Genomic DNA, 12883 nt, shown 5'->3' on the forward strand with positions numbered 1-12883 from the left:
AAATTAATGAATACCAGCGAACTGTCGTTTGTCAGAGTTTAAGGGTTAACTGTCAAAAAGAATTATACGTGGTGGACGTGGTGACTGTTTTTAATTTTACTTTCATTAAATAATTTCGATAACCTGCTTAGAAGTTAGTAAAATTTAATATAGAGAAATGAAATGTAATCAAAAACTTATAAATTTCTATATGCTTTATAAGTGCAAAACTATCGTATAAAATTAAGAAAATTTGAAAAATTTGTATTCACAATGGTTCTCGCAGACTTAGGTCGTAAAATAACTACTGCTTTGCAGTCCCTTAGTAGAGCAACCATCATCAATGAAGAGGTACACTTTAGAGTTTATAAATGTTTTTATTTTTATTATCTCTACTTTTACTTAAATAAATACAATTTTCCTTGCAGGTTTTGAATTCTATGCTAAAGCAGATTTGCGCTGCACTCTTAGAAGCTGATGTTAATATTCGTCTAGTAAAAAACTTACGTGAAAATGTCCGTGCTGTTATTGACTTTGATGAAATGGCAGGGGGTCTTAACAAGAGACGGATGATACAGTCAGCAGTATTTAAAGAGCTAGTTAAGGTATTAATAAGTACCATATTGCAACAATAAAATTATACTATAATGTAACTTTTGAGTTTAGAGTTAGAGTGACTAAGTTATATTAAATAGCAGTTATTTACAGTTAGTGGATCCTGGAGTAAAACCGTATCAACCTGTCAAAGGCAAGCCAAATATAATAATGTTTGTTGGTTTGCAAGGGTCTGGTAAAACAACAACATGTACAAAATTAGCATATCATTACTTGAGAAAAAATTGGAAATCATGTCTTGTTTGTGCTGATACATTCAGAGCTGGTGCTTATGATCAAGTTAAGCAGAATTGTACTAAAGCAAGAATACCATTTTATGGAAGGTCTGTAGTTTGTTTTATTAACATGGTTAAAGTTCAGTATGTACTTTTTATTGTTTACTCCAATGCTTTAGCATGTTCCTTAGTAAATTTTAGTATTATAAATAGAAACTGTTTTAAATGTATCTGAAAAAATTAGGAGTAGTTAGCTCAACAAAAGACCAAAGTATTGTAAGATAATTAAAGGCTTTAAAAACTCAAAAATTATAGTTTGCTTGTACAGTGCATCAAGGTCAGAAGCTGTGATTATAATATACACATAAATAGATTGGATGACTGTCAAAGCTGTAAGTGTCCTAAGGCCTAACAGCCTCTTTTAGATTTAAGTTTTTCTAGACACATCTAATTTTTTTTTTCAGTTACACAGAAGTTGATCCAGTAGTGATTGCATCAACTGGAGTTGACATGTTCAAGAAGGAAGGATTCGAAATGATTATTGTGGACACTAGTGGAAGGCATAAACAGGAAGAGTCATTGTTTGAGGAAATGTTGGCTGTTGCAAATGCTATTGTAAGTTATTGGTTGGTTTGGCATCTCTTAACTCTGAGGTTGGGTTTTGAAACCCCAGCTGTGCAAAAACAAATTTTTCTCTTTATGTGCACTATAATAAACAATGTGTGTGAGGATCATAAAAAAAATCTGGAAGCATTATTTTGACTAACAATATTCATATATTATGTCATCCATAGTTGTAATTTTGTTGTAATATTATCTTTATTGTCTTGTAGAAACCAGATAATATTATATTTGTGATGGATGCAACAATCGGTCAGGCTTGTGAAGCCCAAGCTAAAGCTTTCAAAGAAAAAGTTGACATTGGTTCTGTTATTATTACAAAGTTAGATGGTCACGCAAAAGGTGGTGGTGCCCTCTCAGCGTAAGTAAATTTTCAGATTACAGAGAATCAGATTAACAAATAAGTTATTAATTGTATGAGTTAAGTGGCTGCACCAAACCAAAAACAGAAATCATTGGAAGTAAATGGAGGAAACTTACCCATGATGGAATTTAAACTAATTACAATTATCAACACTATTAGCAGTATTAACCTTATCAAAGTCAGTTTCTAATACTACTAGCTCATAAATAGTAAAACATAAATTACCTTTGTTGATTTAAGAGTAAGGGCACAATTCTATAAAAAGGTTATATTATTGTATGAGTTAATCAAATTACTTTTTATTTCAGAGTGGCTGCAACAGAGAGTCCTATAATTTTCATAGGTACAGGAGAACATATTGATGACCTAGAACCTTTTAAAACTAAACCCTTCATTAACAAACTATTGGGTATGGGGGATATTGAAGGGCTACTGGACAAAGTAAATGAATTAAAACTTGATGACAATGATGATCTTCTAGAAAAACTTAAACATGGGCAGTTCACATTAAGAGCTATGTATGAACAGTTCCAAAATATAATGAAAATGGGACCCTTTTCACAAATAATGGTTAGAATTTTTTATATTCCTTATATTATGCACTCGGAGTACAGAGAAATGACTATCTATATATTACTCTTTTCATTTATTTCAGGGCATGATACCAGGATTCTCACAAGATCTAATGTCCAAAGGTAGTGAACAAGAGTCAATGGCGAAACTCAAACGTTTAATGACCATAATGGACTCAATGAATGAAGGTGAACTAGATCATCGTGATGGAGCAAAACTTTTCTCAAAACAACCCACCCGTATAACTCGTGTAGCTCAAGGGTCAGGTGTCACCGAACGAGATGTTAAGGATTTAATAGCACAATACACTAAATTTGCAGCTGTAGTAAAGAAGATGGGTGGTATTAAGGGACTATTTAAAGGTGGTGATATGGCGAAGAATGTAAACCAAACTCAAATGGCGAAACTGAATCAGCAGATGGCAAAAATGATGGATCCACGTATTTTACAACAGATGGGGGGAATGTCTGGGCTGCATAACATGATGAGACAATTGCAACAGGGCTCAAGTGGCATGAACAACTTAATGGGTGGAAAGTGACAGTTATTTTAAGGTATCTGTAACATTTCCCAACATTGTTTTCATGGTAATAATTATTTAATGTTAAAATAATTGTGTTTTTTTAATAACATTACCAAGCAAATTACGTAAATTTGAAAATAATAATTTCTAGAAAAATAATATTTACAACAAAGCTACTTTCATTTTGATTAATACAACATGTTTGTCAAATAAGGTATCAATTGATTTCAAAATAAGGTATCAATTTGGGCTGCATGAAATGAAGATATTTCAATAAATATAACATTTAAATGTGTCTATTAAGCCCTAAAGCCTGAGGGCTCAATTCATGTGTATGTATGTATGTATGTTTGACCATTAAATTCTCAGAAACTATTTTAGTTGATTTCGGGGTTCGTTCGAAAATTTGTTTAAAATAAACGAGAGATTATAAAAGTTAAGTAAAAATGTTGTTTTGACCGGCTTGTCATGAGCATTGACGAACCCGAAAAACTTTGCAGCGTTTCAAAGTAACGAAATTAAAATAAAAAATAGAGGAAAATCTTCAGAAAGAGATCCTCTACAAAATTGTTCAAACATAAATTTTTGATAAAATCAAAAGCAAAAAAGTTATTAAGCAAAAAAAGAAATTTTCAGTAATTTTTTTCACTTATAAATTTTTGGAATTTTGGATTTATGATAAGAAGTCACACAGACATAATTGTATGCAAAGCAATTTGCTACAAAATATGTCTTTACAATTTTTTTGTACGATGGATAGTTTAGGAGATATAGCCAAAAACATGTTTTCACCCCGTTTTCCAAGATGGCGGCCGGCGCAAAAGGGCGCCAACCCCACAAACTTGGGTTTAAGCTTGTATTGACTCCCCGTACATGTCCCATAAATAAAATTGCGTCGTTACAAATGTTCAGCCCATGTAACATTTCAATGGACTATACCGAGTATGTAAATTATTTCATTTTGGATTTGAATAGTGTTTTCATTTTTAATAGCGTGGCACAAATCTGTCCATTTTTATAAGTATTGAAATGAGTAGAACTTTTCTCATGTCTGCTGCAATACAAAGCTAGTTTGTTAATATTATATCACTAATTCCCTCGCAGAATTTATTTTTTACTTTTGATTTGAATAGCTTGCAATAAAGGGCATTATTGGAAACTGAATACAGCAGCCATTCTAATACATTTCATCGTTTTCTAAATGCCCCTAATAATTACCAGCAAAATTTCTTCCCGAAGAGTCACGGAATACTATACTGTTTAATGGGATTTTCTATTCAATGCTGGATCAAAGAAGTACCTTAAACTTTTGGCCAGTGTTCAGGATCATCTTTGGAAAAAGTTGGTATTAGTGACGATAGTTGTCTTGGCGTTGACAATGGCGTATCAGGGACAGGAACGGACGAAACTTGGGTGGCATCATCTTAACTTAAAGATAGATAAGCAATGACATAATATTTCTCGCATGAGTACCAGTATGAATAGTATCTATTTGTCTGAAGTCAGTTTAGATTTATCTTTCTATGAATAGTGATGTTATATAAATGAAATAAATAAATATTTTTTGATAATCAAACTCCGCCAACTAGTCTAAAACTAAGCAGGGCTAGTATTATGAGTACTAGACAAGTGACTTGCTTAAATGACGCATAAAAACTACTTATATCCTTTTTTGTTAAATAAATATATGTTATACATAAACACTAATTTCTTTTTCATTGCTCCTTGTGAGAATCGAACCCATGACCTCCGGCAACATTTACTTGTATTAAATAAAACGGTCAAGTCACTATCCGCCACATCAAAACCGGTGCAGGGATTCGAAGAGTAAGAAAAAGACACATTTTGTTTTCTTTTCTTGTTATGTTGATTCCTATCTCTCATCGTTAAAACAATCAGTAACACACAAAGTGCGCACCTTGCACACACTGACGATTTAAATTTAAATGATTGCTTAATTGTTTTGGCTCTCTCGTTCGATAAAATCGGGGAGTCCCCGTGGGCCGTGACCTCCCTTGTGTCGTACGCATCGCATCGGATTGCAAGGCTATCGTCCACGTATAGAATATAGACTACGACTATATTTTTTCTCATCTATCTCTTGCTTAAACAAACATGGATTGGCTGCACTTTGAAACCACGTTCTTTCAAGAAATCAACACAACATCCGAGATGTTGGAATAAAAGAATTTTGTTGTGTTTCAATCCATAAAGACTCTTTTTCAACAAATATAGTCTTCCAAGTTCCAGGTTCAAATCATTCTAGCCTTCAGGTTGTTTCATATAAATCTCTTAATCACCATTCGCAGCAACAGTCAAAAGAGCAAATGGGCAAATTTGTTTGGTCGTAAAATTGCCTTATATTTATCAACAGGGTTTAACTCAACGCTAAATACTCAGATCAGACAGGGCGTAGCTGCCTTGTTGTCCAAGCTTGTCCATTGCCGTTTCCTAGACTTTCATGGGCGTTTATTAGCACTCTCGTGGCCACTTGGGTAACTGACTAGTCAAATTCTCAACGGTCCCTTGATTTTTAGATACTTACTAACATTCAACATCTGAATGAAAAACACATGAGGAATACCTCAAGCAGAGTATCAAATATTTTACAAATTTAAAGAAGTTCCTTTCCCCATTCTTCTTTAAATATCTCCGAAACTATCTATCTTAAGAATTCTCTTCTGTACTTCCCTCCACAATATCCATCAGGCCATTCATACCAGATGGCGAACAAGTCATCTGGTATTACCATGGTATCCAATTTATTCCATCCAACTTGTAAATACGAAGTTTGCCGAACTCCATTGTCTTTAACTCTCGGGCCACCACAAGGCTCGTAACCACTTTAATCTAATAAGTAAAGGAAAAAATAAGTAGAGAACTACTGCCAAACAACATAATATTTTTTTATTTGTATAATCTTACATAATCTGTGATCATAGATAACTAGTGACATATTTCTAAATCATCAGTCATCTGTGCATTGATGATCGAAAATTGAAATTTGAAACTGAAAATTGAAATGTGATTTAATAACAAAACAGGTACAGTATAACTATTAAATTTTTTATTATATACAGAAATATGGTTGCGTTTTAATATTTGTATTTTTAAATTAATAATTATATTTAAGGTTTGGACTGGTATATGTGAAACTTTAATGATTTATTTATACCTTAAAAGTAACCATAAACATGAAAATCATATTTACTGTTATAAGTAGATTATTTCATCAAAATGTAAGTTTTCTTTCATTATTTAGCGGCCTATTTCCTATCGACTATGTGCAATTTTATATCATATTGCTTAACTTTTATATTGTGATTGTAGAGTTCATATAATAATTTAAAAAGACCAATCCTCAAACGAAGAAAGTCCAGAATGGATGAGAATCTTAAGTGTCGGCAAAATCCAGTAGTTATTAAATTGGACTCTCCAGAATTTAAGAGCATTTTTAATAAAGAGGTTCTGGATTTGAAATCTGTATTTGATAAATATGATTATGAGATTCGGATAGCTGGAGGTGCTGTAAGGTAATCATTGCTAATTTTATATTAATTTACTGGATAGGTAAACCTCATATTAGTGAAAAAAATCTCATATAATAATTTTTAATTATAGGGATCTCCTGATGGGACAAAAAGCAAAAGATTTAGATTTTGCTACAACAGCAACACCTGATCAAATGAAAGAAATGTTTACAAAAGAAAATATTAGAATGATAAATTTGAGTGGAGAAAAACATGGTACAATTACCCCAAGGATAAATGACAAAGAACATTTTGAAGTGACAACTCTAAGAATAGATATGGTAACAGATGGACGTCATGCAGAGGTTGAATTCACTAAAGATTGGAAATTGGATGCTAATCGTCGAGATCTTACTATTAACTCTATGTTTTTAGGTAATTTTATTTACAATATTAGGATATTATACAAGTATAATAAACTAAGGAGTTTATAATCAATAAATATCTGTATTCATCTTATAAATAGCTTGTATACTGAGTTAATCTATATATATTCAATTTGTCTAGACCCAAATTTAAATTTACCATTCATTATATTGTAAAGTGATTATTGATTAATGTTATAGGCTTTGATGGCTCTGTGTATGACTACTTTTATGGATTTGATGATCTAAAGAAAAGAAGAATAGCATTTGTTGGAGATCCAGATATACGAATAAAGGAAGATTTTTTGAGAATTATGCGCTATTTTCGGTTCTATGGTAGAATAGCAGAAGAACCCAATAATCATGAAAAAAATACTCTGGAAGTTATAGAAAAAAATGTTGAGGGTCTTCAAAATGTCTCTGGGGAGCGGATTTGGATGGAGCTTAAAAAGACACTTGAGGGAAATTTTGCTGGAAGTCTATTACAGACAATGTTAAATGTCGGTGTTGGTAAATACATTGGTGAGCATTGAACATACTTATTTCACATTCACATTGACAGAAAGTCAAACAATATATTTTAATAATTTTATCTTTCAGGTATTCCACATCCAAACATGGATTCATTAGATAGGTTACTTAAACGTAGTGGGCATTTAGCCTTACATCCAATGAGTTATTTAGCTTCTTTGATGAATGATATTGATGATGTCACACTATTGAATAGTAGACTAAAATTTTCAAGTTTCGAGAGGGATATGGCATATTTTATTGTAGAACATAGAGATGATAAAGAATCTACACGACCTTTAATGTAAGTATTTGTACTTTTTTGGAACAAATCTGTTATAAATATTAAATACATTCCATTATGTTTGAATGATCTGCTGTCAATATGACAATGCAGCATGCATGCATGAGCCTCCTAAGCTTACCCGACCTGTTTGCTACCTGAGAATATTGATTGTCTATAGATTTACAGTAAATGCATAATGTCACAGTTGTTACAAACTGCTATCCTACATTAAACTACTAATATTAAATGTATTCCACAGGCCTTATGAAAAATTAGTTATAAATACAAAAATTAAGCAAAGAAATGCCATTGAATATGTTAAGGAAGTACTCAAATATAGAGGAGATAAAGATCTTTTAAAACATTTTGAGCAATGGCAAGTACCAATATTTCCAGTTAATGGAAAAACATTAAAAGATAACGGAGTTCCACCAGGCAAAATGTATGGAAAAATAATTGAAAAATTGAAGAATATTTGGATAGATAATGAGTACAAACACAATTGTGATGATTTGGTTAAACTTATTCCAAGTCTTATAGAAGACTGTAAAAAATGAAACATTTAATACAACATTAAATTATTTATTTAAAACATAGTGCATTTATTTAATTAACGGAACATTTAATACAATATACAATAGAACAAATAATAAAAAATCCTTTTAAAAATAATTCTTAAAACTTTTATGGGGCTGTATATTTCTCATACTTATCACAACCATCATCATCATCCTTGTGTTCCATGAAACATAGTTTACAAAATAAATACTTGCAACCCAAACATCTCATTACTGCATCTTCATTACAAATTTCACAAAATGGCAATTCATTGTTTATAGGGCTTGCAACTTCATCATCGGACTCAACCTTGGCCTAAAACATTTAAATATACATTAAGATATGTAACAGGTCTTACCTAATCTTATCAACTGATGGTATAGTAATTTGAAACTTATTATTAAATACACTCTACTAGTAATCTCTAGTCCCTACTCCCTAGGTCACAGGCATAAAATGTTAAATAAATACTATATTCACCTTGTCTATGATTTTTCTAATCAATTCATCTTCTGATTCCATCAAAACCATATCAGTCCTTGAAATACTGTAAGAAGCAGTCTGTTGACCTTTCAGCTTGTAAAGTCTCCCTTCAATATCATTAATTTTGCTTTTAAATTCATCTTCATATTTTTTATCCATACTTGCATGAGCCATATATTGTATAAGTAAGTCATTAGCTTGTTCTTCTTCTGTTCTTAAATCTGGTGTTGGTAAAACTGGCTACAACATTATATTTTAAAATAATTATATAAAAATCTCTTTATAAAACCTTACTACTAATCTACTTTATAGTGTAAAAAAAAAATCACTTAATCTTAAGAGTCAGAAGCCATTTAAACATAAAAGAAATACCTTAATGATGTTAATATGAATTACCTTACTCTGAATTGATTCTATTGGGACTTCTTTAATATTAGCTAATCTTTGTTCAATCTGTGCCTGGGAAGTGGAAGGAATATCTTTTAATTTTTTTAGGCGTTCTGCAATATCTTTATCAGAACACTCTGATGAGTTAAGTTTTTCTTCCTTGAGCTTTAGTAGTCTCTTTCTAATTTCTTCCTCAACTGGATCATTTTTATTAACATCCATTTCTTGGCCTATTACAACATTTGGATTTTCAATTCGTCTGTGAAATGAAGATAATATTACTAATTGTTTTGTAAAGAACTGCTAAACATGCAATTATACTTACTTAAAATAGGCAGCCGGTGGCTCTATTACTTTATGATTAGAATTTAAAGTGTTTTTGCATTTGCCACAGACCTTAAACATATTTTTAAATTTATTGTTAACACATAATTTAGAATGAAAGCATTAGTATAACTTACCTTAGCTTCAGAATTAAGTTTTGGTAAAAATATTTTGTAGTTTAGACATTTTGAGCAATAGCTAAAACCACAGCCCGGACATCCTTTCTGGAAATAATGTTAAGATTCTTAACATGTTATCAATTCTTAAGTTAAGAAAAAAATCACAAAAATATAATCACTATAACACAAAAATATATAGGTATAGATTGTGTCTTTAACAAGTAAGGCATTTGTTACCTCTTTTCGTATCATTGAAAAAGTCTTACAACAAGTATTACATGACATTTTTTATATATCAGGAATTAAACTTTAGTCAACTTCAACCCTTTCTTAACGCAATAGTTCTAAATATTAATAAATATTTATTATATACTCAATTTTACAGAATACAAATAATCAATCATCAGTGTTGCCAATTGACCATTCGAAATTACCTTTAGCATTAATCTTAATGTAGGGTATGTAAGAAAACCTGCCCTTAAAAAGTAATAATAATTTAACTTAATTTTAATGTTGGACTATACAACCCAATTACGACTGTATAATTGGTTATACAATAGAAGATATAGCAAGATTTAAAATGTTTGCTACAAAACATATTTTTAGTATTGCGTTTTGAACGTAAAATATTAAATAAATGGGAAGATATGTACACACTGACACCAGTAATATTGTTATTTGTTAGAAATTTGACTTGGAATCGGGATAAAAGTGTCTCGAATCTCTTTTTTATAGCCACACGAATAAGGCACAGATGTGAACCACATAATTGTGCACAATCATAATGCGTATAAATATAATTAATAAGTTTAAATATATAAAAACTACAAAAAAGACCTAAACTTACAATATCTTATTTGTGATGTACCGAAACTTTGGAGGAAGTGTTATAATAAAAATTAAAAATATGCATATCAGTTAAAGAATTATTGTTATTGAAAATAAAATAAACACAGTATTTAATATATTATATAGTTTTAATGCCGCTAGAATCAATAATAAATTTACAATTTTTATTCTGTAAATCAGGACCAAATACAACAATCAATTCACGAACATTTACATTATTAAAATTATTTGTGTTTACCTCTAACCCCTTTCGTTTTAACATGCACCTGTACGTTACTATGTTTGACCATGCAAGCCCTAAAGAGGGTAAGACATTATCGAATTCGTCAAAAGAAGATGTAACTTGATTGATGACAATGACTGCTAGACCATATTTTTGTGCGATATTTATCAATAATATACCTAGTTCTCTTAACTCCTCTGCTCGGTGAACATAATTGGTAACATCAACTCGAAAAGGTGCTGCTATAGAATCAACGATTATGACTGAAACTTTTTTTTGTTCTAGTAATTTTGGTAATCGTACGCGGACACATGATAAAAGATCCTGACTCTCTGTTATGTGTTCAATAAATATTTTCTCTCGATGTTCGCTATAAGATGTCTGATGAATGTGATGTTCTAGTAGTTGATTAAAACGTTTTACTGGAAATGCGTCTTCAGTGCAAATGTATATAGATCCATCTTTTCCACATTGTGCTGCTATTTGCAATACTAGTTGTGTTTTGCCTGCACCACTTTCACCATATATTTCACTCAGTGTGCCAACTCGAAATCCACCATTTAATATATCATCGAAGCCTGCGCATCCTGTTTTAATGTGCCTTTCTTTCTCTAATTTTTCAGCTGTTACAATTTCAGGACAAAAATACTTAGCGACTAAATTTTTGAGAATGCCTATGTCTTCTTCTTTCATATTTGTTAATTTTTGTATGTCCCACGTGGAAAGATTTATTATTTCTTTTACAGTACAGATTCCTGCTGCTTCTATAACATCGTACATCTTGGGGGTCATAATATTCTTTAAGTTTACCATCGTAATTTGGTGTTATTATACGCTTATAAATTGATATTTCAAGTACAAATTCTAAAGCAAAAGAAAACCTACAACTAAATAGATATTCAAAATTTTCCAATTTATTTTTTACTCTGGTTGGAAACTTTTAAAAGAATCTCTTGCAACTTGCAAGTATTCAGCAGTATTCAGATGTCAATTGTCAAAACTGCTATCATATAATATAAACAGTTTATTCAATATTCATTGATAATTTTTACATTACCATTTACCGCTAAAATCAACAAGCTTTCTCAATGACTAAAATTACAAACAAAAGCAAAACAATAATCATCAAAGCTAATCATAACCATTAAAAAGTTTAAGAATTACCCGCCTCACTTGCACCATTACATTGGTTACAATATTAAAAGTTGATGAAAATAAAAAGAAGTAGGTAATACTTCACCAGTCTTTAAATAATGTTTTTATTTCGAGGTCGAAGATTTAATGTAAGTCGTTACGTAGCGATACACTTTCACCCCCAAGCTGTACAAAGCGCGTACGTTCCGAAACCGATCAATGCCATTGCCAGTCGAGTTACTTGTTGCGCCGGTATATCAAGTGTTGCTCCGCCCACTTCTAATATAAGGAAAATGGTTAGTAATAAGAATTTTAACTAAAATTTTTCATATTATTATGAGTGCGTCTATCCTAACAATTTATTAAACGTTTTTCTATGATTTATACACATAAAATGATTTATTTACTAATTACAGTTAAGCTAGAATATTAAATATAATAAATTAAATTTCAAGTGTTGTTCTCAGACATGTGAAGTTATGTGTTTTAGGCAGATAAATTAAGTCAGGAGGACCGTGATACCCAACTTGCCCCTCTGTTGTCAGCAGGATGGAAAGTTCAAAGTAATAGAGATGCAATTGAGAAGGAATTTCAATTTAAAAACTTTAATGAGGCTTTTAGTTTCATGACTAGAGTTGCATTGTTAGCTGAGAAAATTGATCACCATCCTGAATGGTTTAATGTTTACAACAAAGTTCAGGTATGTACACTTAATTTTTTTGAATGTTATGTTTTCATTTACATTTTTTATTTGGTAAGGTTCTATTCTAGTCTAACTTATCACAATAACCTAAATAACATCAGTACACATAATAGAACATGTTTTTTTTTAATAATTTACAGAGATTTTGATTTGATTGTTGGTGTCAAGAGCTAAGAAGTATATCTTTTTTCTCAGGTAACACTGTCTTCTCATGATGTAAATGGATTGAGCAAAAGGGATGTTAAAATGGCAACATTCATGGACAACATTATTCAGTAGACCTAATTCTTTCAAATAATGTTGCACTGCTTTAATTTCAAATACAACCATTGTTGTTTCTGTATAGAAAAGTTATGAAAATTGGTTTTTAAATGTTACAATTTTATCATAGGTACATATAATTGATGTTGTAATTTTACCCAAATTTTTTCAAAGTGGTAATATATTGTATGTTCAAAATTATTCTTTTTTCTTAGTCCTCTGGCACAAGTATTTACTTAATTACATTATGTATAATTTTAG

General features: G+C 30.9%; 4 protein-coding genes across 6 annotated transcripts; 2 read left to right on the forward strand and 2 right to left on the reverse strand.

Moving 5' to 3' along the window:
- The first annotated feature begins 46 nt into the window (after window positions 1–46).
- Window positions 47–2980, forward strand: LOC125054422 (signal recognition particle 54 kDa protein). Its single transcript, XM_047656308.1, has 7 exons — window positions 47–330; window positions 408–584; window positions 688–917; window positions 1274–1424; window positions 1643–1791; window positions 2103–2364; window positions 2450–2980. The coding sequence occupies exons 1-7, from the start codon at window positions 253–255 to the stop codon at window positions 2906–2908; spliced, it is 1506 nt and encodes a 501-aa protein (XP_047512264.1). The 5' UTR covers window positions 47–252; the 3' UTR covers window positions 2909–2980.
- A 2819-nt stretch (window positions 2981–5799) lies between these two features.
- On the forward strand, window positions 5800–8177 carry LOC125054425 (CCA tRNA nucleotidyltransferase 1, mitochondrial). 2 transcript variants are annotated; one of them, XM_047656312.1, is made up of 7 exons: window positions 5806–5934; window positions 6024–6129; window positions 6221–6423; window positions 6512–6795; window positions 6987–7307; window positions 7386–7599; window positions 7841–8177. In XM_047656312.1, the coding sequence occupies exons 2-7, from the start codon at window positions 6085–6087 to the stop codon at window positions 8136–8138; spliced, it is 1365 nt and encodes a 454-aa protein (XP_047512268.1). In that variant the 5' UTR covers window positions 5806–5934; window positions 6024–6084; the 3' UTR covers window positions 8139–8177. The 2 variants fall into 2 exon arrangements, with proteins under 2 accessions (XP_047512269.1, XP_047512268.1); XM_047656313.1 differs by lacking the exon at window positions 6024–6129 and having other exon boundaries at window positions 5800–5934.
- Window positions 8178–10159, reverse strand: LOC125054431 (abscission/NoCut checkpoint regulator). 2 transcript variants are annotated; one of them, XM_047656320.1, is made up of 6 exons: window positions 9887–10159; window positions 9471–9557; window positions 9335–9405; window positions 9019–9268; window positions 8620–8862; window positions 8178–8454 (listed from the first exon to the last, which is right to left on the reverse strand). In XM_047656320.1, the coding sequence occupies exons 1-6, from the start codon at window positions 9893–9895 to the stop codon at window positions 8266–8268; spliced, it is 849 nt and encodes a 282-aa protein (XP_047512276.1). In that variant the 5' UTR covers window positions 9896–10159; the 3' UTR covers window positions 8178–8265. The 2 variants fall into 2 exon arrangements, with proteins under 2 accessions (XP_047512276.1, XP_047512275.1); XM_047656319.1 differs by lacking the exon at window positions 9887–10159 and adding an exon at window positions 9690–9873.
- A 251-nt stretch (window positions 10160–10410) lies between these two features.
- Window positions 10411–11969, reverse strand: LOC125054430 (DNA repair protein XRCC3). Its single transcript, XM_047656317.1, has one exon. It carries the CDS (start codon window positions 11335–11337, stop codon window positions 10420–10422), a length of 918 nt encoding a protein of 305 aa, XP_047512273.1. The 5' UTR covers window positions 11338–11969; the 3' UTR covers window positions 10411–10419.
- Between the last annotated feature and the right edge of the window lie 914 nt (window positions 11970–12883).

Source organism: Pieris napi, chromosome 12 (genome assembly GCF_905475465.1).
Source record: "Pieris napi chromosome 12, ilPieNapi1.2, whole genome shotgun sequence".
Classification (NCBI taxonomy): Eukaryota; Metazoa; Arthropoda; class Insecta; order Lepidoptera; family Pieridae; genus Pieris; species Pieris napi.